Here is a 19,667-nt window from a genome sequence, read left to right as displayed (position 1 = left end):
CTGGGACTTAAATATGTTAAATAGGATGTCCTGGAATATCTCAATAAACACACAATACTTTTACAGCTATTACGGGCATGTCTGGGTGGACCCAATGGTAGAAACACTCACAGTGTTGAATATTGTGGTTGAAAGTAAATGTCCTACAGTGTACCAAGGTTTCTATAATGTAATCAGTTATAGGAGAACCCAGATGGTGAGTCAGGTCCTCCATAGTTTTCCACCCTGAGGTCCCCCTAACGTGCCCTGGGGAATGGCCCCATTTAGCTCTAATGTCCATGCTGTCCCAGAATGGACTCCAGAGGACCAGCCACAGACCCCCCCCCCCCTTAATTCAATGAGATGTGTCTGCATATTGCCGTGGCGCCAGGAGTGCTGCAGCGGTCATCAGGAGCCCTATTGATTTTCCCCACTGGACGGCCTACGCTAGCACTATCTATCACACTGCTAATGTTTTCCATTTTATCCCTCCTCCTCCTCCCTCCTCTCTCTCTCCCTCTCCTCCTCCCTCTCTCTTTCTTTCTATCTCTCCTTCTCTCCCTCTCTCAGATTCCTCGTTGACTGGATGCCCAGGCCCCGATGCCAACGTTGCACCACAGAAGCTGCTGATCCTCGATGCCCGCTCCTACACAGCCGCGGTGGCCAACCGTGCCAAGGGGGGCGGCTGCGAGTGTGAAGGTCGGTACCTGGCATCCTGCCCTGCAGTTTGGGGTGTGGTGGGGGGGATTAGTCAGACTCTGGGCCCCTGCAGTTTGGGGTGTGGTGGGGGGGATTAGTCAGACTCTGGGCCCCTGCAGTTTGGGGTGTGGTGGGGGGGATTAGTCGGCCTCTCCACTCTGTCCTGTGTTATTATCATCCTTATCTCCCCTGTCACAGCTGCAACACCAAGCGCCCTTTTCTTTTTCCAAACAACAGAGACGCAGCGATACAAGAGTCACCTTGTGAATGGCGGTGGGGTGGGGTGGGGTGGGGTGGGGAGGGGTGGGGGTCGCCACCTCCCCTGTCTCTTTTCATCTCTCTGTCGTTATCTCTGTACTCTGTCTCTCAAACACAAGCAAAAATTGAGCACAACCTAAAATGTGTAACGAATCCCAGTCCACATACAGTAGCCTGTGAAAACATCCAGCACTCTTTCACAAGAGAGGCTATTTTTAAAAATTGCCTTGTCATCTCTTAGCATGACTGTTTACACGTATTGAATGTCAAGTGTCAAAACCCCCTTCTATAACGCGTGTGTGTGTGTGTGTGTCTTCTCACAGAGTACTACCCTAACTGTGAGGTTATGTTCATGGGCATGGCAAACATCCACTCCATCAGGAACAGCTTCCAGGCTCTGCGGACGGTGTGCAGTCAGATCCCGGATCCTGGCAAGTAAGTGGATCCTGCTGACCTTTCCTGTCACATCCTCACCACCTCCTGCCCTCAGACAACCGCCCAGGGCTCTCTAGACACATTCCTCGCTCTGCTGATGGCCTTCCCGGCTGTCCAGTCATGTGTGTGTGTGTGGGGCTGCATGTCTTTGCACACTGTGTGTCTGTGTCTGTGGATGTCGTATGTGTGTGGGGTCTACATATGTTGTGTTGTTGTAGTCGTTTGTGTGTGTGTGTGTGTGTGTGTGTGTGTGTCTGGATGTAGTATGCGTATGTATGGGTGGATCTACATATGCTGTGGTGTTGTAGTTGTGGCTGTGTGTGTGTGAGTCTGAGCAAGTATCCGGTGGTGTGTGTGTTTTGTCAGCATTCTTGTGTGCGGTGCTGCACCAGGGTGGGTGATGTCAGCAGAGTAAAGTGATCCTCGCGCTGCCCTTTCCCCGTCCAGCGTTAGCGGCGCTGCGCGGCGCTCTCCAGCTCTATAAAAAGCACACCCTGACCCAGATAGCCGTGTCAATCCACTATCTATGCCACAGGTTCTCCGCTGAACTCTGACTCACAGCTCCAAATCATGACACCTTGTTTGTCTCAGTCCGAGAGTCTTTGGGTCAGAAATGAAAAGATGGCTCCCCTTGGTTGGCCGTGTCTTATATTTGTCCACTTGGGTGTGTTTCCTCCTTTTCTAGCTGGCTCTCGGCCCTGGAGAGCACCCGTTGGCTGCAGCACCTGTCCGTCATGCTGAAGGCAGCCACTCTGGTGTGCTCGGCGGTGGAGAGGGATGGCCGGCCGGTGCTGGTGCACTGCTCGGACGGCTGGGACCGCACGCCGCAGATCGCCGCCCTCGCCAAGATCCTCCTGGACCCCTTCTACAGGACCATGGAGGTGAAGACTCGTCCCACCTGCCTTTTCTGTTTCAGACACTTTTAGACAATGACTCCGCATTAAACACAGTTGCAAAGTTTTGTATAGTTGGCACAAAGAGAAACTTTTGTATAATAACTTCTCTATTTCATTCACTCTCGTATGATAACTTGGCAATAGATTACGACCAAACGATTTTCATGTCTCCTGACTCATTATTGAGTGTCCTTCCAATAACTTTGGCCAAATAGCTTTAGTCAATGATGTTGGACGAACTGTTTCAATCCAATATACATGATGTACTTCTGCTTAATGGACCCGTTTGTCTAAATGCCATCTCCTTTCTTCCTGTGCAGGGTTTCCAGGTGCTGGTGGAGACTGAGTGGCTGGACTTCGGCCACAAGTTTGGCGACCGCTGCGGGCACCAGGAGAACGCCGACGACGTGAGCGAGCAGTGCCCCGTCTTCCTGCAGTGGCTGGACTGCGTGCACCAGCTGCTCAAGCAGTTCCCGTGCCTGTTTGAGTTCAACGAGGCCTTCCTGGTCAGTCCCGTCCCCCACATACATACACACACACACACACACACACACACACAAACACACACCCTATAAACACGTTTCCACTGCTGTGTCTGAACAATGCAGTTCACCTGCCAGATTCTTATCTGATCATCTCTATGTCAGACCACATGTCCATACATCTGAAGTCAAGTGTGGGGGGATTATTTATGGATTAGTGTAAATGCAGAATGTGTATCTATACATGTACTATATGTATATGAATGCAAGATGTATGTCTTGTTGCAGATGTATTTTGTCTTGTATGCCTTATATACAGACAACTAATTCTGAATTGAATGTATTATGTTCATGCTCTTATGTGGTGTTTTATTGTGTGTGTATGTGGGTGGGGGGGAGAGGCGGGGACTGTCTGTTGCAGGTGTTAGTTGTATGTGTGTTAGTGCTGTTTGTGTGTTTCTGTGTGTGTGAGCTCTGAATAAGCTGTTTGTGCTGGCAGGTGAAACTGGTGCAGCACACATACTCGTGTCTGTACGGCACGTTCCTGTGCAACAACGCTCGCGAGAGGGAGGCCCGCAACATCTACAAGCGCACCTGCTCCGTCTGGTCCCTGCTCCGCACCGGCAACAAGAACTTCCAGAACTTTCTCTACATACCCAGTCATGACATGGTACAGTCCCCTGCCATGGCCTTCTCTTAATAAACTGGCAACGATTGATCAATTCTTTTGTACTGAAAACAAAGGCTGACCAGTGGGCAGAGCATGCATTTGTTCACCATGTTTTTAGTTTTTTCTAATGGCCTGTACTGCTATTTCAGGTCATAAGCTGACCTGACAGTTGAGGATAAGGCTAAAATGCTATTAATATTTATGCTAAGTGAGGCTAGGCGCTGGAGGTCGCGGGGTCAGGTGTCTGGCTGTCTGACAGTTAGCATTCCAGTCTGACACATGATGAATGGATCAGAAAAGGCCAGGCATAATTCCCCCTTTAAGCCCCGGCACCCCACCTTTTCTAGTGTTTTTTTTTTTTAAGCCCAGGGGGTCACGTTATGCTTAAACCTGTTATGAATGTGACCTTACTAGGGGATAGGGCCTCACCCCGTGACCCATAGCCTTCTGTACCTCATGTGGCATAGCAGAGGAGGCTGCAGCCATACAGTTTTGAGTTGTTTTGTAGTGACTGTGTGTGTGTGTGATGCAGGTGCTGCAGCCGGTGTGTCACACGCGCGCCCTGCAGCTGTGGACGGCCGTCTACCTCCCCACCTCGTCGCCCTGCACCGCTGCCGAGGACGCCATGGAGATCTACCTGTCCCCCTGCGGCCAGGGCGAGGAGCTCACCTCGCGCTCCCTCGACAGGTGAGACACCTACCTGTCCCTGCCTACCTGTCTGTCCGCGGCACAGCCGCCTGTCACGGGCTGTTAACCTCAGACATGGTCCAGGAGACAGAGGAGTCCTTCTCAGACTGCACAGCTCACAGTGAAACGATTCCCTCTCCCACGCTTTTCCAATGTGTTTGAATGGGTTGGACTACACAAGTGTTTTTCATTTGCAGTTAGTGTCATGGCTATACTTCTAAGTGCCTTGTCTGCTGGGGTAAATTCTGTCAGACAAGGCACAAGCCACAAATTGAGGATTCATTGTAGCATAGAAGTAATTTCTCTGTTCTCTCATCCTTGATGCAAAAAGACAATGTTTTCAGAGGCAGAGATTGATGAAGAATTATGATGATCCACATTAAAACTGCATGTAAAATTGGGAACAAGATCAGTTTGCCACCTCCCTGTCTCAAAGCCAATGTTCTGCATAGTCTGGGTGAAGTCTGGCCTCTAGTGGTTATCAGAGGTAGTGCAACTGAAAGTTCTAGAAACAAGAAGCCATGTTCATCACCGTCAGCGTCTGAAGTGCATTTCAGCCATAATGCCTACACTTGACATTGAAATATTCACTTTTTGATTTTCACTTTTTGACATTTTGATACACATAATATGTATTGCTTTAGCTGTTTTGGTTGTGCTGCCTCCTAGATGAAACTGAATGTGTACATTTAAATGGCCCTTTCTCTGCAGGCTTCCAAAGACACGCTCCATGGACAACCTCGTGTCTGCCTTTGAAAACGGGGTGGCGCTCACACGCACGTCCAGTGACCCCAACCTCAACAAACACTGCCAGGAGGGCCGCGTGGCCCTGGACGCCGTGGGCAGCCCGGCGGGCTCCCCCACTGACATTAGCCTGGAGGAGCACACGCCCGACACCGGCCTTGGCAGCGAGGACCCCGACGTGGAGATATGCGAGGAGACGCCTCCCCAGACGCCTCCGCCGGCCACAGCGCCGGCCAGCGAGGAGGCTCCTCTGGGGGCGTCGAAGGAGGGGGAGGAGCTGTGCTTGACCACGCAACCTCTGCCCTGCCTCCCCCATCCGCTCTCCCTGGGGCAGGACTGCTCGGTGCCCACGTCGGTCATCCACCAGGCCCCTGCGCCCCGCTGCACCAGCCCCCCTCTCCCACCGCCCCTGCCCCTGCAGGAGGTGCTGCCCTGGACCGCCAACGGTGGCGACGCTCCCTTCTCCCCAGCTGCTGCTGCTGCAGACGCCAGCGCTCCTCACCCCCCCGACCTCAACGGCGTCTCCCACGCAGACAACGAGGAGGAGGAGCTTGACGAGCCTCTGGAGGGGTGCACTGCCGAAGCCGAGGAGCTTCTGGCCATCAAACGCCCGCTGCGACCCACCTTAATGGAGGACTCGACCGAGACCCTGACCGAGCAGAGCGCCATCCCGCCCCAGCAGGCTCCGCTCTGGAGGGCCAGCTCAGGCGAGGCCCAGGCTCAGCCCCGGCCCCTGGCCCCGAGCAGCTCTAAAGAGGAGGGCAGAAGGACTGAGGGCCCGTGTAAGGGGGAGCTGGTGGCCGTGCGTGGCGAGCGCGGGGTGCCCGAGTGTGCCCGCGCGGCCCGGCGGCTGGTCTCCCAGAGCCAGCTGAGCGACTTCACGCTGCTAGGCTCGCCGTGGGGCAGCGTGCAGGGCCTGGTGCAGTCCGCCTGCGGAGGGGCACTGCAGCAGGGCGGCTACCAGAGCCGCCGACTGGCCAGCAAGCTGCTGCGCGCCCAGGGAGCCAGCGGAAATGGCAGCGGCGCCGCCAACGGCCACTGCTGCCGGCGAGACCGAGACCCGTCGGGTCGCTCGTCCGCGGCGGCGGCGGCGGCGAACGGCAGCGGTCCCGGCGCCGGGTCCTCCAGCTGGCTGTCGACGGTGAAGAGCTCGGGCTACGCCGCGCTGTGCGCCTCCACCACTTCGTCGGGGCCGTACATGCGGCAGCTGCTGGCCGCGGCGCAGTCCTCCTCGCCGACGGCCAGCGCGTCTCCGCCTCCGTCGTCATCGGCGGCGCTGCAGGCTCCGGCCTACCTGGACGACGACGGCCTGCCGGTGGCTCTGGACGCGGTGCAGCAGCGGCTGCGTCAGATCGAGGCCACGTACAAGCAGGAGGTGGAGGTGCTGCGCCGGCAGGTCAGACAGCTGCAGATGAGACTGGAGAGCAAGCAGTACTGCACACCGCCCTCCGAGCCCGACATGGACTACGAGGACGACATTGTGAGTCTGTCTGTCTCTCTGTCTCTCAGTCTGTCTGTCTGTCTCTCGGTCTGTCTGTCTGTGTCTCAGTATGTCTGTCTGTCTGTCTGTCTGTCTTTATGTGACTTTGTCTGTGTCTCTGTCTGTTCATCTCTCTCGTTATTTTAACTCCAAGTAGTTGCTGTAGCACACAGCACATAGTACTGTACTTCCATGTTACAGTGCATCTTAATGGAAGGACCGGGTACATCGTGATGCAGGGATGTGATGTGAAGCATGTGACATGAACGTTATGGTGATTTATATGAAGTTATGAAGTTAACATTGTATGAAAGGAAGGTCTTGTTCCCCTCAGAGTGCTGTGCTGACGTGTGTGTGTGTGTGTGTGTGTGTGTGTGTGTTTTAAGACGTGCCTGAGGGAGTCAGACGACAGCGCTGAGGAGGACTCCCTGTCTGACCACAGCGAGGACCGCTTCAGCGAGGGCAGCTGGGATCGTATCGAGCGGAAGGACACAGAGGTCAGCGCCCCTCATAGCCTTCTGCAGGTTTCTCGCTCTCTTTCCGCACCTCTCGCCCTCCGACACATCCACACCACGCCTGCCTCTCACCACACACACACACACACACACACACACACACACACACACACTGCTGCTTTCTTCTCTGCTGTTAGCGTTTCGGGTGTGTTTGCGCATGCGCGTGTGTGTGTGTGTGTGTGCACGTGTCTGTGTTTTGTGGTTTGTATATTTACGATGTGTGTATTTTGATCTCTACAGGTTACACGATGGGTTCCCGATCACATGGCCTCACATTGCTTTAACTGTGACTCTGAGTTCTGGATTGCCAAGAGACGCCATCACTGCAGGTGAGTCCTGCTCATGTGGGCCAGCCCCAGTGGCAACCTTTATGCAGCTCCACTTTCAAAGTGTAACGGCGAGGCTTCTCAATTGGCAGTTTAAGCAACAGAACATAGAACGCTGGTGTAACTTCGGAACGAGAGAGAACTTTTTATGACTTATTATGGTCTGAGCGTTACACTTCCACTTCGTTATTTCCAATGTGATCCTCACCTTAACCCTTAACAACAGTCCTCGCCTCCCCTGCACCTTCTACAGTACATATGCCACAGAACCGTTCTAAATGGAAGACCAAAGATTTGCTGAAAGACAAAAACACAAAAAAACAAAAAGAAGTTTCTGCCGTTTCTGAAGTTTCTCTTCTGTTGTTTTGTTTTTGTTGTTCAGGAACTGCGGCAACGTGTTCTGCAAAGACTGCTGCCACCTGAAGTTGCCCATTCCAGACCAGCAGCTGTACGACCCGGTCCTGGTGTGCAACACCTGCCACGACCTGCTGCTGGAGTCGCGCACGCGCGAGATCCGCAGCCAGCAGCTCAAGAAGCCCATCGCCACCGCCTCCAGCTGAGGGCCTCTCTGAACCTCGCGACCTGCCCTGCCTGTGTCCACTCCCCCCCCAACCCCTCTACTCGGGCCTGGTGCAGTTTGGCCTAGCACTGCTCACCGTTGGTTGAGCCCCCAGATGTGCATTCGACCACTTTGGCTGGGGAGCCCTAGTTGCCCCCCCCACCCACCCACCCGCCCACACCCACACCTACTGATTACACACGCCCCCCACACCCGCCATGAAACTGTCCTTGGGGGTGATGACAATGAGGAGGTGGAGGAAGAGAACTGGGAGGTTCTTTGAGAAGTTGGTCTGTGTTGGATGATGGACCGACCGCTCTGAGATGGACAATGACTGAAAAGGCTGGACAGAAAAGGACAAAGAGAGTTTGAAATGGGTGGATAGGTGGGGAGGGGCTATTTTGTGAAATGGCGGTTGTCCTTGTGAAGCCCCTACTTTGGTAGACAGAACCTTCAGGCCGAGGAGGTTGCAGCGTCCTGCTGGCCCCTGGCTCTGGCCCTCTGTGTAGGGAGGTAGGGCTTTCTCCTTACAGTGCCCTCTGCTGGACTGGTGGAGAAGCCTTCAGCTTGAACTGGAGTTCCCCTTGTTCCAACATCCTTTTAACCTGGACATCAGTGACACCTTGACCTGCCCCACTGCTTACACACACACACACACACACACATACACACACACACCATAAATAAACACAACCACACACCTCAGAGGACAATCTCTCACATCCCCTGAAGTTTGAATCTTTGAAGCCTTTCGTTCATCATACTGGAGGCGTAACTATTTAAGGAAATAAAAAAGAAAATGCTGCTAAAGTATTGAAAAAAATCTCATTTTTTTTATTCTTATTATTTTGTGCACTACACATTTGTTGTATATTTTGAGGGAATTTGAGACCAAACCCAAGCAAAGGGATACATCTGCTGTTTACTTGCTGTTGTATGTGGTTGTGGGCTCTGCAATGCTTGAATGTAATGTTTGTGATTGGGGAGTGTGATGTTTGTGACTGGGGAGTGTGGACTATTGGGGGGGGTACTGAAAGGCTCAATCATTCATATTCACGTGCATTCAGTGAGCTGTGTGTTTGTCTGTTTCTGCAGTTTGCCTTTATTATTGGGTGAAGAAAAAAGGGTCATGCACAGTTTTTTGTTTTTTTTAATTATTAAGCTAAATTTAAAAGCAGATTGTGTAAAGGTTGTTTTAACCAGAATCCAGAATATAATGCTCATATTCAGCAGGACCCATGTTGGTCCAATTTGGACAACTTGAGGGAGCCAGATGATGGGGGGGGGGGGGGGAATCTGTCAAAATATAACTTTTTTTTTTTCACTTTCAAATTTTTGCTAACGTTAAATTCAGCATCTGGGTTTTTGTAATACATTCAGAAGGTAAAGGTTAAGCCCACATACTTTTGCACGAGGGGATGTTTGTGAGAGATTTCTGTACGTCCTTGTTTTGCTTTGTCTGCTGTCTCTGAATGTGATATGTCATGACACGGTGTCATCATGCATTTAATATCACGATGAGTTTCAGTTACTTCCTTTTCTAAAAATTGGCTGTGGTTCCCAAACATTGGTGTATGTGTTGTTGAATGGTGTTCCTTGAAAAAAAATTTAAACTATATATAGTGCCATCTTTTATTTTGTTTTGTTTTTTAAGCCTTTTTCTCATGGATTACACTTGGTTACTAATCGGTAACTGCTTGATATGTTAATGGTACAAAAATAGCTAGCTGCTTTAACAATGAAAAAATAACTTTGTAAGTTCAACAGGGTTGTCTGTTGGATCTTGAAGTCATGATATTCACTGAAAGATGACAGTAGGATACTGAATCCTTATGATTCAAACGTTACCTATTGTTTTCTATCTTTCTTTGTTCTGGTGTTAATGAAGGAATGATATGAAAGAAAAAAAGACCCCAGAAATGTAACATAGCTCTCTGATCTAGTGACTAAAAGGTGTCACTTAGTCAATAATTGTTTTCAGGAAATGCACTGTACAAGTTAAATCCTATGGGGTAAATAAAGTATATATCTGTATCATCTGTCTGAAGTGTCAGTCTCTTCCATCTTCTCTGATTCTGTGTCCAAGGAGGCTACATCATCTATGATTTTGAAAGGACATACAAAAAGTGTAATCATATCTATAAGGAAAACACAATATTATTCAGTAGTAGTAGTAGGAGGGAGTTTTTTCAGAAAACAAAGATGTGTAGCAGTAACACTTTTAAATATCTTCATTTCAAACTACTGGCAAATTGGTCATTATTTCCGTGAAATTACGTACTGCCTTTTCTCTCTGCCTTTGTCTCCTGTAGCATTTGATCAGTGCTCTCTTTTAAGTTGAACTACTGCTTAACTACTAGCCACACAAAGGCATACTGTGGTGGATTTCTATGACTTAAAGGATGCATTTATGGTTTTTATAAACTTTATAATATTCTTGCAATTATTATGAGACTTCAAGGCCTGTACACATCTTGAACAGACCAGCAGTCAAGGAGTGGGATGCAGGAGATTACAGTGACACTAGGCCTCTCATTAGATGGTCAAGGGAGAGAGGAGGATGTAGAGCTGGTGATGATAACAGCAAGGCCAAGTAACAGGTGGCAAGATAAGAAGCCTTGTTTACGACCAACTGGATAGAACCAGAAAGACCCAGAACCAGACAGTTTTGCATATAATTTTATGCATGATGGGAAAATGGTTTCCACCAATATTCATAGCCCTGGTGGATGCTGATTGGCCAACAGGTGTCTTTCGAGAGTGGCGAGAGGAGAGGGCCCAACTCTAAGGTTAAGGAGTATAAAAGATAGGCCTCAGCCATCTTTTAGTCAGATCTCATCGGGGGGCGCCAGCTAATGACATCTTACCTCACCATATTGCTTGACACCTGGTCTGGACATCATTTAGGCTGGACTATCACTGCAATACGGTGAATAAAGATCAACAGTCTTCAGAGATCTCCTGTCTACATTGTCTCCTTCCTTGTTCCAGAGTGCTTATTAGTAAATAGTTAAGTGATTAATTACTAATTGGATTCGGGAAGTGGACCAGAGTTTTTCCACGCAGATCTGGAGGTTCCAACCGAGATTTGACACAGGATTCATCAGGAAAGCAGTTCTGCCCCGGGTGAAGCAGCTCCCAGCAGCCGGTAAAAGGTAAGCAATGTTGCTTATATTAGGGGGAGCCAGGCTGTTGTTGACTTGTGGGTAGCCCGGGACTGAGTTGTTTACTGAATCCTCAAAAGAATAGTGGAGACATAGGAGGGAGATTGGGTTACACTGTTGATCTTTAAAAGTGCATGTGTTTTATGATGATATGGTATTTTCTCTATGCGAAAGAGAAGTCAGAATAATGAGAGAATTCTGAAGCCTTTGAAAGTCAAAGGGAACAGACAGGCAGACAAACCTTCAGAAAAGAATGAAATGAGCTGATGTCACTGGACAGGTAGGAAAAACCTCAGAATAGAATAAAATGAGCCAGTGACATTTCGGAGATATAGAAACCCTCAGAACAGAATATTTTTAATTTGTTTAAATTTGTTATGTGAAAATACTGATTGTGTGCCATTTTCTGTTTGCTTATTTTATTACGTGGGCATGGGCCTACAACAGATGGCGGGAACATACAGACACACACTTGTGATTGAGGAGATCGCCGAGGGACGGAGAGATGTTCGGTTGGAGGAGGTTGGAATAAAAACTGGATCAATTGAGGCAGCCATCGTAATACTGATCATGGACTTGCACCAGACACATGCTTTGGACATAAATGCTTTGATAAAAGAACTCAAACTCCCCTATACAGAAATAGTAAAGGGTTGTGATGCACATGGCAAATTGTATTAATTTCAGTAGAACAATATCCTTGCATCAATAAAGAAATATAGTTATAACACTGTTAGAAGGTTCATGTATTCACCTCAGTAGAGCAATCACATTACAGTAATGAAGAAATAGAGTGTAAACTGTTAAAAGTTGATAACTTGTGTAAAACTGAAATAAGTAAATAAAATAAGTAAGAGAGAAATAATTGTATGGAGTAATGTTTGCCCACAGACACTAAGCACACAGGTAGGGGCACACGGTTGCCCAGAGTTGGCCAGTTGCAGAGCTGGCTGACTGCCCAGAATTAACTGATAACACAGAGTTGGCTGACTGCCCCAAAGAAGTCCCACACACACATGCAGGCTAGAGCAGGCCTCTCTCACACACACAGGTACTACTGAACGTTAAAAATTTAAAAACTCTTGTTGTAAGAGTAAGCAGCAAACATCACCTGAGAGTGGAGGGTCAAACTACCAATACAGGTCTTAGAAACAATCATGCCCCTCACTCCCCAGCTAGCGCAGCTGCAATAGGGATTATATGCAAAATTAAATACATTTATAATATTTTTAGATTTTCTTATTTAGATGATGTTGTGAGTTTGTATATGAATGTGAGCATTGTTTTAGAGGCTACACAAGTAAATTCCATTGTATGGTACTACTGCACAATGACAATTGAAGTCTATTCTATTCTAAAAGGAGCAGAGGATGCCAAAGTCAAGAAACAGCCCTGGAAGAAGCCCTCAATAATACACCTTAGGTCAAAAGATGTCTATATGACAATCCCTACATGCATGCATGGCCTGTATGGAGGAATAAGGTATCAATACAATCTGTCTCTCTGCCCTGACGTTAGCATAAAGACATGTGACACAGCAGGGAACCCGACGGGTATTGTTCCTCTTCACTATGAGGGTGTACCACACAACTGTGTGGCAGACTCAGTGGCCTTCCCTAAGCTTAGGGAGAATCTAGAGAGCGAGCCACTAAGGGAGGGGATAACATACCTTGTAGATGGCTCTAGTCATAATTATAACAACAAAACACATGGAGGGTTCAGTGTAGTACAAACATTGGATCACAAAAAATGTCATTACAGTCAGGTGCAAGCCCTGTACACAACCGTGTTCAGCTCAACTAGCGGAAGCTTATTGACAGCAGCATGCTCACTAGCTGAAGGACAGGACGCAATACACTGACAGTGCATATGCCCACAATGTTTGCCATGTGCATGGCGCACAGTGGAAGCAAAGAGGCTTCCAAAAAATCAGATGGTAGTCCAATCCAACATTTGGAACAAACTCAGTCATTATTAGCTGCCATGATGCGACCAAAAAGGCTAGCTATATGCAAATGCAAAGCACACTGTAAGGGGCAGGATCACATTACCCTACAGTAGGTATGCTAATTAATAAGGCAGATGAGGTAGCGACGGAAGCTAGATAGATAGATAGATAGATACTTTATTGATCCCCAGGGGAAATTCAAGGTCGCAGTAGCATACAGACAACAAACACAAATTCACTAACAGCAGAAAAAGTAATTAAAAGTATATAATATAAAAACACAACTAAGCAATAAGGACAGTAGAATATACTAAATATACTAAAATACAAATTATACTAACTAACACTTAATCTAAATCAATTCTTAAAACAGTATCCACATAGTGATTAATCATTCAAGAGGCGCTTGCAATGACTGAGGCAGGGACTGAGCCTGTGATTCTCTGTGCATAGTAAGGTAATAGACAGGTGATATTTTTGAGATATGTGCTTCCTAGAGGCATTTTTTAGTAAAAGTTGGGAACAGGACTTTTTAACATAATTAAGGTCTGCTGAATCCAACTAGCCCTGTTCCCAAGCTGAATTTTGAGTTTATGACCATCTAATTAGCATAAACAAAATGGTTGCCAAAATGGCGATTTTGGGCACTTTCATTGGGCGGATGTCATTATACCATGTAAATTAATTCATATTGTTTACAGAAATCTCCCTTGGCCAATAGATCAAGGATACAGGCTGTGAAAAAAAAAGAAAAAAAATCTAGTATTATGCCTATGTTAATTACCTGAAAAAACCTTTGAAAAATGTAATTGTTAAAATGTTATAACTGAGCAGGCACACAGTATTTGACGAATGAGACTTATGTTTTTTGAGGGTCAAGAAAGATGTGTAGTGATGAAATGTAAAGTTTCAAATTGTGGCCTACTGGTTAGGTCTTCGGGCTTGAAACCAAAGGGTTGCCGGTTTGATCCCCGACCAGTAGGAAAAATGTGGGTGGTGGAAAGGTTGAGCACTAGTCTCCCATGCCCACATCCACGGCTGAAGTGCCCTTGAGCAAGGCACCTAACCCCTCACTGCTCCCCGGGCATCACTGTAGCAAGGCAGCTCACTGCTCCAGGTTAATGTGTGCTTCAATGTGTGACCTGTGTGTTCACTAATTCATGGATGGGATACATGCAGAGACAAATTCCTTGTATACCCAAGTATACTTGGCCATAAAACCTGATTTACATTACATTTTACATAATTGAAGCGAATTAGGTTGGTAATGTATGTAGTCTCGGATTAAGTTACACAGGCATTTACCCATTTCGGTAACACTTTACGGTAAGGGTACATGAAGTAATTCATGATTTATGTATTACTTCGTTCATTAATATCTAATTAATCATCAGGAATTTACTGAGTCCATAGTTTGCCATTTGTGACCTCATACATGAACACATTACTAAAGTATTAGGTATGATGGGCACATCATTATGGATTATGATTATGATGTATTAACCATGATCATGACTTTATTTTTCTGCCAAAAATGTGGTCATCACTGCTCAAATTCTCATAACTTTGGAGTTCTCTAAACACATGTCATTATTCACTACTTTAATTGAGGGGCCACAGACATGATGAATGCATGAGCAATTATCCTAAAATTAATGTAATCATGATGATCATGCTTAAGAAATCATAAATCACAATGATATACCCATCACACCTAATGCTTTAGTTGATGTGTTGTTCATACGTGAGGTCATCATGAATGAGTATATGAATTCATGTCAATTCCTTTTGATTAATAGGATATAAAGGATAAAGGAAGTAATGCATAAATCATGAATTAATTCATGATAATTCATGTACCTTTACCATAAAGTGTTACCCATATTTCTTCATAACCTTTGTGTTAGTAAAATGATTGAATGTCCTTTGAATTAATAGCTAGATTAATAACTTCATAACTAGTGCAAGTTCAAGTTCAAGTTACTTTATTTGTACCCAGAGGTAGATTTTGTTTGCAGATTTGCAATTTGCCAGAACAGGAGCACAGAGGATGCCATCTTTACGGCAATTCACTCTGCCCTGTCCCTCCTTGACAATAGCAACACCTATGTGAGAATGCTGTTCATTGACTTCAGTTCAGCATTCAACACCATTATCCCCTCCAAACTGATCACCAAACTCAGTGAACTGGACATCAATACCTCCCTCAAACTAGATTCTGGACTTCCTAACCAACAGACCGCAGTCTGTTAGATTAGATAACCGGACCCACTCAACCCTCACCCTGAACACCGGCGTGTGCTGAGCCCTCCTTTACTCCCTCTTCACCTACAACTGCATACTATGGCTCTAACACCATTGTCAAGTTTGCAGACAACACTACGGTGATTGCTCTCATTAGCAACAATAATGAGACAGCCTGCAGGGAGGAGGTCCAGCACCTAACATCGTGGAGCACCCACAACAACCTGGCTCTCAACACCAAGAGGACCAAAGACCTCATTGTGGACTTCAGGAAGTCAAAAGCTAGCACACAAAGGCCCATCCTCATCAACAGGACTGAGGTGGAGCATGTCACCAGTTCATGTTTCTGGGTGTCCACATCTCTGTGGACCTCTCTTAGACCCTCAACACCTCTACCTTGATCAAGAAGGCTCACCAGCATCTCTTCTTCCTGAGGAGACTAAAGAACACAACCTCTCTCCTCAGATCCTGGTGAACTTCTAAACCTATACCGCTGCACCATTGAGAGCATCCTCACCAACTGTGTCACAGTATGGTGGCAACTGCTCTGCCTCCGACTGGAAAGCACGGCAGAGGATGGTGAAAACTGCTCAACGCATCACTGGTTCCTCACACCCCTCCATCAACGCCCCAACACCCCCCCCCCCCCCCCCTGGCCTCCTTGCCTGTGCCTGCTGAGGTGTCCATGTCGATGGCAACCTTCACAGGGACAACAAGGAGGCGAACATTTTGCCCCTATCCCACCCATAGTATTCTATTTATATTTATAAATGTACACACTTTATTACACTTAAACATAGCGATATTCTACTGATATTTATACTGTTCATAATGCACATACACTTATATATTTTCAGTACTCTGCACAATGACAATGAAGTTGAATCTAAGATAATCTAATCAAATGAAACATGTGACTGCTGGCCATCTTTCCCATTTGGAATCAAGGATATGATGCTAGCTTGTTAGTTAACGGTTGTTCGTGATTAGTTCAAAGGAACTCCAATGATTTTAAACTCCAAACATGTGTCTCCCCACCACGAAGAAGATGTTTACCAATGAAGTCAGGCCACACTCTTTGCCAAAGAGGACCGTAAACATAGTCAAGAGTATAATAAGGTGATAATAAGGTTAATTAGCATAATAAAACATTTTTTTGCATTTTTATTTTTTTCATAGCCTTTACTTTTTATTTATTGCCCACGGGAGATTTCTGAGATGCACAGATGTGAACAATATTAATTTATTTACATGATATAATGATGCCTGTCCGAAGAAAGTGCCCAAAATCGCCATTTTGTTTATGCTAATTAGATAGTCAAAAACTCAAAATTCTGCTTGGGAACAGGGCTAGTTGGATTCAGCACATGTTAATTATGATAAAAAGTCCTGTTCCCAACTTTTACTAAGAAATGCCTCTAGACCCATATACAAGGACTTTTTCTTGAAATAGCACTTGTCTATAAGGTACACTCTAAGAAATGGAAGTACCAGTGTGTACCTAAGTCGGTACAAATGCTTTTCGCTGGGGCAGTACCCTTTTGAAGTACAATAATGTACCCATGAATGCAGGTACATTTGTGTACCCTAGCCATCTGTACCCATCAAGGTACACTTGTGTACCTGCAATGACTAAAATGTACCTGTATATATCATTATCGAATAGTACCCTTAAAAGGTACTAATCTGTACTTCAAGGGTACAACCCCAGTGAAAATTTAAGGTGGTATAACTAAAATATATGCACAACCAATAAGTAAATTTAAATGTTTATTCTGGGGGGATATTACACACAATACTCCACATGAATACAGGTACAATAAATGTTAACATGTTCATATTAAAAACACATTCATATCAAAACATCAAAGTATCTTATATCCATATCAATATACATATTCACGTAAAACATGTTATGACTCTTAATGTAAGTGTAAATAATAAAACACTATGGTTTACAATATTTTGCCTGAGTAGCCACATTGTGTTTATATGCAGAAGGAAAAAATATATTAATTTGCACGATAGCACTAACAACACCTTTATATGATCTATAAAATACCAATATTTGAGTTAGTAATTACTCCAACAAACCTTGTATGCTTTCAACTTCATGTTAATACTCGTGTATGAGTGATGAAAATACAGTATCTGCTTGCCATAACCATTACACGTTGCAATTAACAAAGTCCTTGCAGTAACTTAGTAGCTATGATCTTAGATCTCATTCACAGTGCATACACCTTAGAATTGAGTGAACAATATGTGTGATGTAATGAGTCATAAAGCGACATTTTAGAGTAGTATCTCAGAAAACAATGTGCCAGCCATTGGGAAATATTAGCAAGCCTGTAAAAATGTACAATATATTGTTACAATGTTCATTACCTCACCAATAAATCAATCAATCAGAAAATACACTCCAATCCTTCCAATCATGAGGCGAGCCATTAAAAAGGCAAGAGTCTCAAAAGGCACCAAAGTTCAAAAACTGGCAGAAATCCAACATATTCTTCAGGAGAATGTGGAGGCTGCTGTTTCCCCCCTCTTCAACTTCTGTTCCTCTGCATATATCCACTTTGACTTAGACTGGAACCTTACTTGATCTACAGGACGTTCACATATTTTCAATAGCAGTGGTAGCCTCACCAATGACAGCAGGGGTTTACATCTGTTGGAAGCAAAATGCAAACACAAACCTCAGAATAAGATTTTTTTCAACCACACAAATAAATAGCCTCAGACAGATTGTGTAAAATACCTTGTCTAATACATGTATGTAACTATATCAATCTGCTCACCTGGCATAGATCAGCGCTGAGTCATTACAAGTTCCATGGACCGGCTGACTCTCCCAAACTTCTCCTTACTCCTTTTCACCGTATCTTCATGAACGAAAGCTGCCTGCTCCACTATGAGTTTGAGAGACAAATGCCATGCAATAGTATAACATAATTAAACAAAATGACACAACAATGAAATAGCACAAAGATCATCCAATATCTTGGATATCTTTTTGTCCAATATATAAATTGCTATTGGACAAAAAAAAATCTAAAAGTTGTCTGTATTATTATAATTTGCATAATGTATTATGCAATACTTTTCTATATGTATTTAACACCAATAAGAAAAATACCATTACAAAAAAAAACACCAAGTTGGGTAACTTACGTAGCTATTAGATCCTTTAGGAAAGGTAAGCTTACTTCCAAGTGGCCATATTCTGCCTTGGTGGGTATCTGTGAGAAGGATTAATGTTAGATTTACGTTAGACCATTATCAAGCTCTGAGTAACTTTATAACATTATAGAATGGTTCTGAGTTGCTCCCTCTAGCTTCTAACTAGATAAGCAATGACAAACAGGATGTTCTGGTGAACATAGGCAACTCAACTAATTCATTTTCACCTAAACAAAATGACAGTGTTGAGAGTGATCATGCTTACTGCATGTATGCACATACCAGGCTTCTTTCACCTGCACTACCGTTGATATTAAACCAGCCTTTCAGGGAAGTTAGCAAGTAGCTGCTATGTATGGTGCTAGGATATGCTCATATATCTATGGGCTAAGCTAGTTAGGATAATGATTGCTAGTGAAAGTTGGCTTCCACAAAAACTTAACATTGACATGGGAAATAGTAGATAAAACACACACACAAATCATTTCCTTACCATTTATCACGATAGTCATGCATTATTGAAGGAGTTTGAATTCCATTTAAAAATATCTGAATTCATAGCTAACCTAGGCTAAGTTGCTAGCGAATGCTAATGTTAGCCTTTAAGCCAACAACATTACTGTAACAGTAGGCTATTTACAATTTACAAACCGAATTTCGATAAATTGCAACTACACCTTACCTCTAAATAGCTTTGCCTCCTCTTCCACAAAGATTATTCCATCCTGCACATGTGTTTTCTCACACCAAGCTCCTCACTGAAAGTTGCTCCATTTCTTGGTGTGTGAGAAAAATAACGGTTGCTCCTGTCCCGAATCTCCTCCCCCAACAACTTTTGAGTGACAGGCCATGTACTTTTTGTACCCTTAGGTACAAATATGGTCCCTTTGCGAAAAGGTACATTAATGATCCAGGAACGGTACATATTAGTACTTTAGGGGCTCAATTTTGTTCCCAAAAGTTGTAGGCCTACCTAAAAAAACAAAAATGTAAGATATATAAAATGATTAAAATGTGCTACTGTCCAACTATATCCATGATTAAAATGTGCTACTGTTCAACTTGATCTAACTACACTGTGTAGCCTAAAAGAACAAAAATGTAAGATATATAAAATGATTAAAATGTGCTACTGTCCAACTATATCCATGATTAAAATGTGCTACTGTTCAACTTGATCTAACTACACTGTGTAGCCTACATAATCTGATTTTATGTAGGCTACAGATATGTAGGCTATATTTAACATTTATTTTCTATTTGGTCTGTTATGAAATCATGCCTATTTAAGCACAGCTCAGTTTTAAGAAACTTAAATACATGCATGCTTAGCATTTTGTGAAAAGAAATCATTACGGCTACATTGACAAACTCTTAACCGTGAGCTGCCTGTATATT

The 19,667-nt window shown here is 45.1% G+C and overlaps 1 protein-coding gene and 1 long non-coding RNA gene across 6 annotated transcripts in view; one reads left to right on the top strand and one right to left on the bottom strand.

Moving 5' to 3' along the window:
• mtmr4 (myotubularin related protein 4) overlaps nt 1-9,764 on the top strand; it is a 61,119-nt gene extending 51,355 nt beyond the window's left edge. For 4 of the 5 annotated variants that reach the window (XM_076275104.1, XM_076275105.1, XM_076275100.1 and 1 more), the window contains exons 10-19: nt 550-678; nt 1,260-1,371; nt 2,057-2,252; nt 2,588-2,773; nt 3,249-3,419; nt 3,952-4,106; nt 4,818-6,330; nt 6,717-6,854; nt 7,086-7,174; nt 7,554-9,764. In XM_076275104.1, coding sequence (XP_076131219.1) covers nt 550-678; nt 1,260-1,371; nt 2,057-2,252; nt 2,588-2,773; nt 3,249-3,419; nt 3,952-4,106; nt 4,818-6,330; nt 6,717-6,854; nt 7,086-7,174; nt 7,554-7,731 — 2,867 coding nt within the window. In that variant the 3' untranslated portion in view covers nt 7,732-9,764. The remainder of the gene's footprint in view (nt 1-549; nt 679-1,259; nt 1,372-2,056; nt 2,253-2,587; nt 2,774-3,248; nt 3,420-3,951; nt 4,107-4,817; nt 6,331-6,716; nt 6,855-7,085; nt 7,175-7,553) is intronic. The other variant, XM_076275101.1, reaches the window with a different exon arrangement.
• A 7,447-nt stretch (nt 9,765-17,211) lies between these two features.
• LOC143112314 (uncharacterized) lies at nt 17,212-18,558 on the bottom strand. The gene is made up of 3 exons (XR_012984703.1): nt 18,261-18,558; nt 17,888-17,998; nt 17,212-17,757 (listed from the first exon to the last, which is right to left on the bottom strand). It is a non-coding gene; the product is annotated as an uncharacterized LOC143112314 (long non-coding RNA).
• Nucleotides 18,559-19,667: the final 1,109 nt, after the last annotated feature.

This window comes from Alosa pseudoharengus, unplaced genomic scaffold (assembly GCF_046254945.1).
Source record: "Alosa pseudoharengus isolate Yale_2024_CS ecotype anadromous, Long Island Sound unplaced genomic scaffold, YU_APseudo_1.1 YU_APseudo_1.1_scf_8, whole genome shotgun sequence".
Taxonomy (NCBI): Eukaryota; Metazoa; Chordata; class Actinopteri; order Clupeiformes; family Clupeidae; genus Alosa; species Alosa pseudoharengus.
Note: the sequence above shows the minus strand (reverse complement) of the source record. Positions and strands in the feature narration are given on the sequence as shown.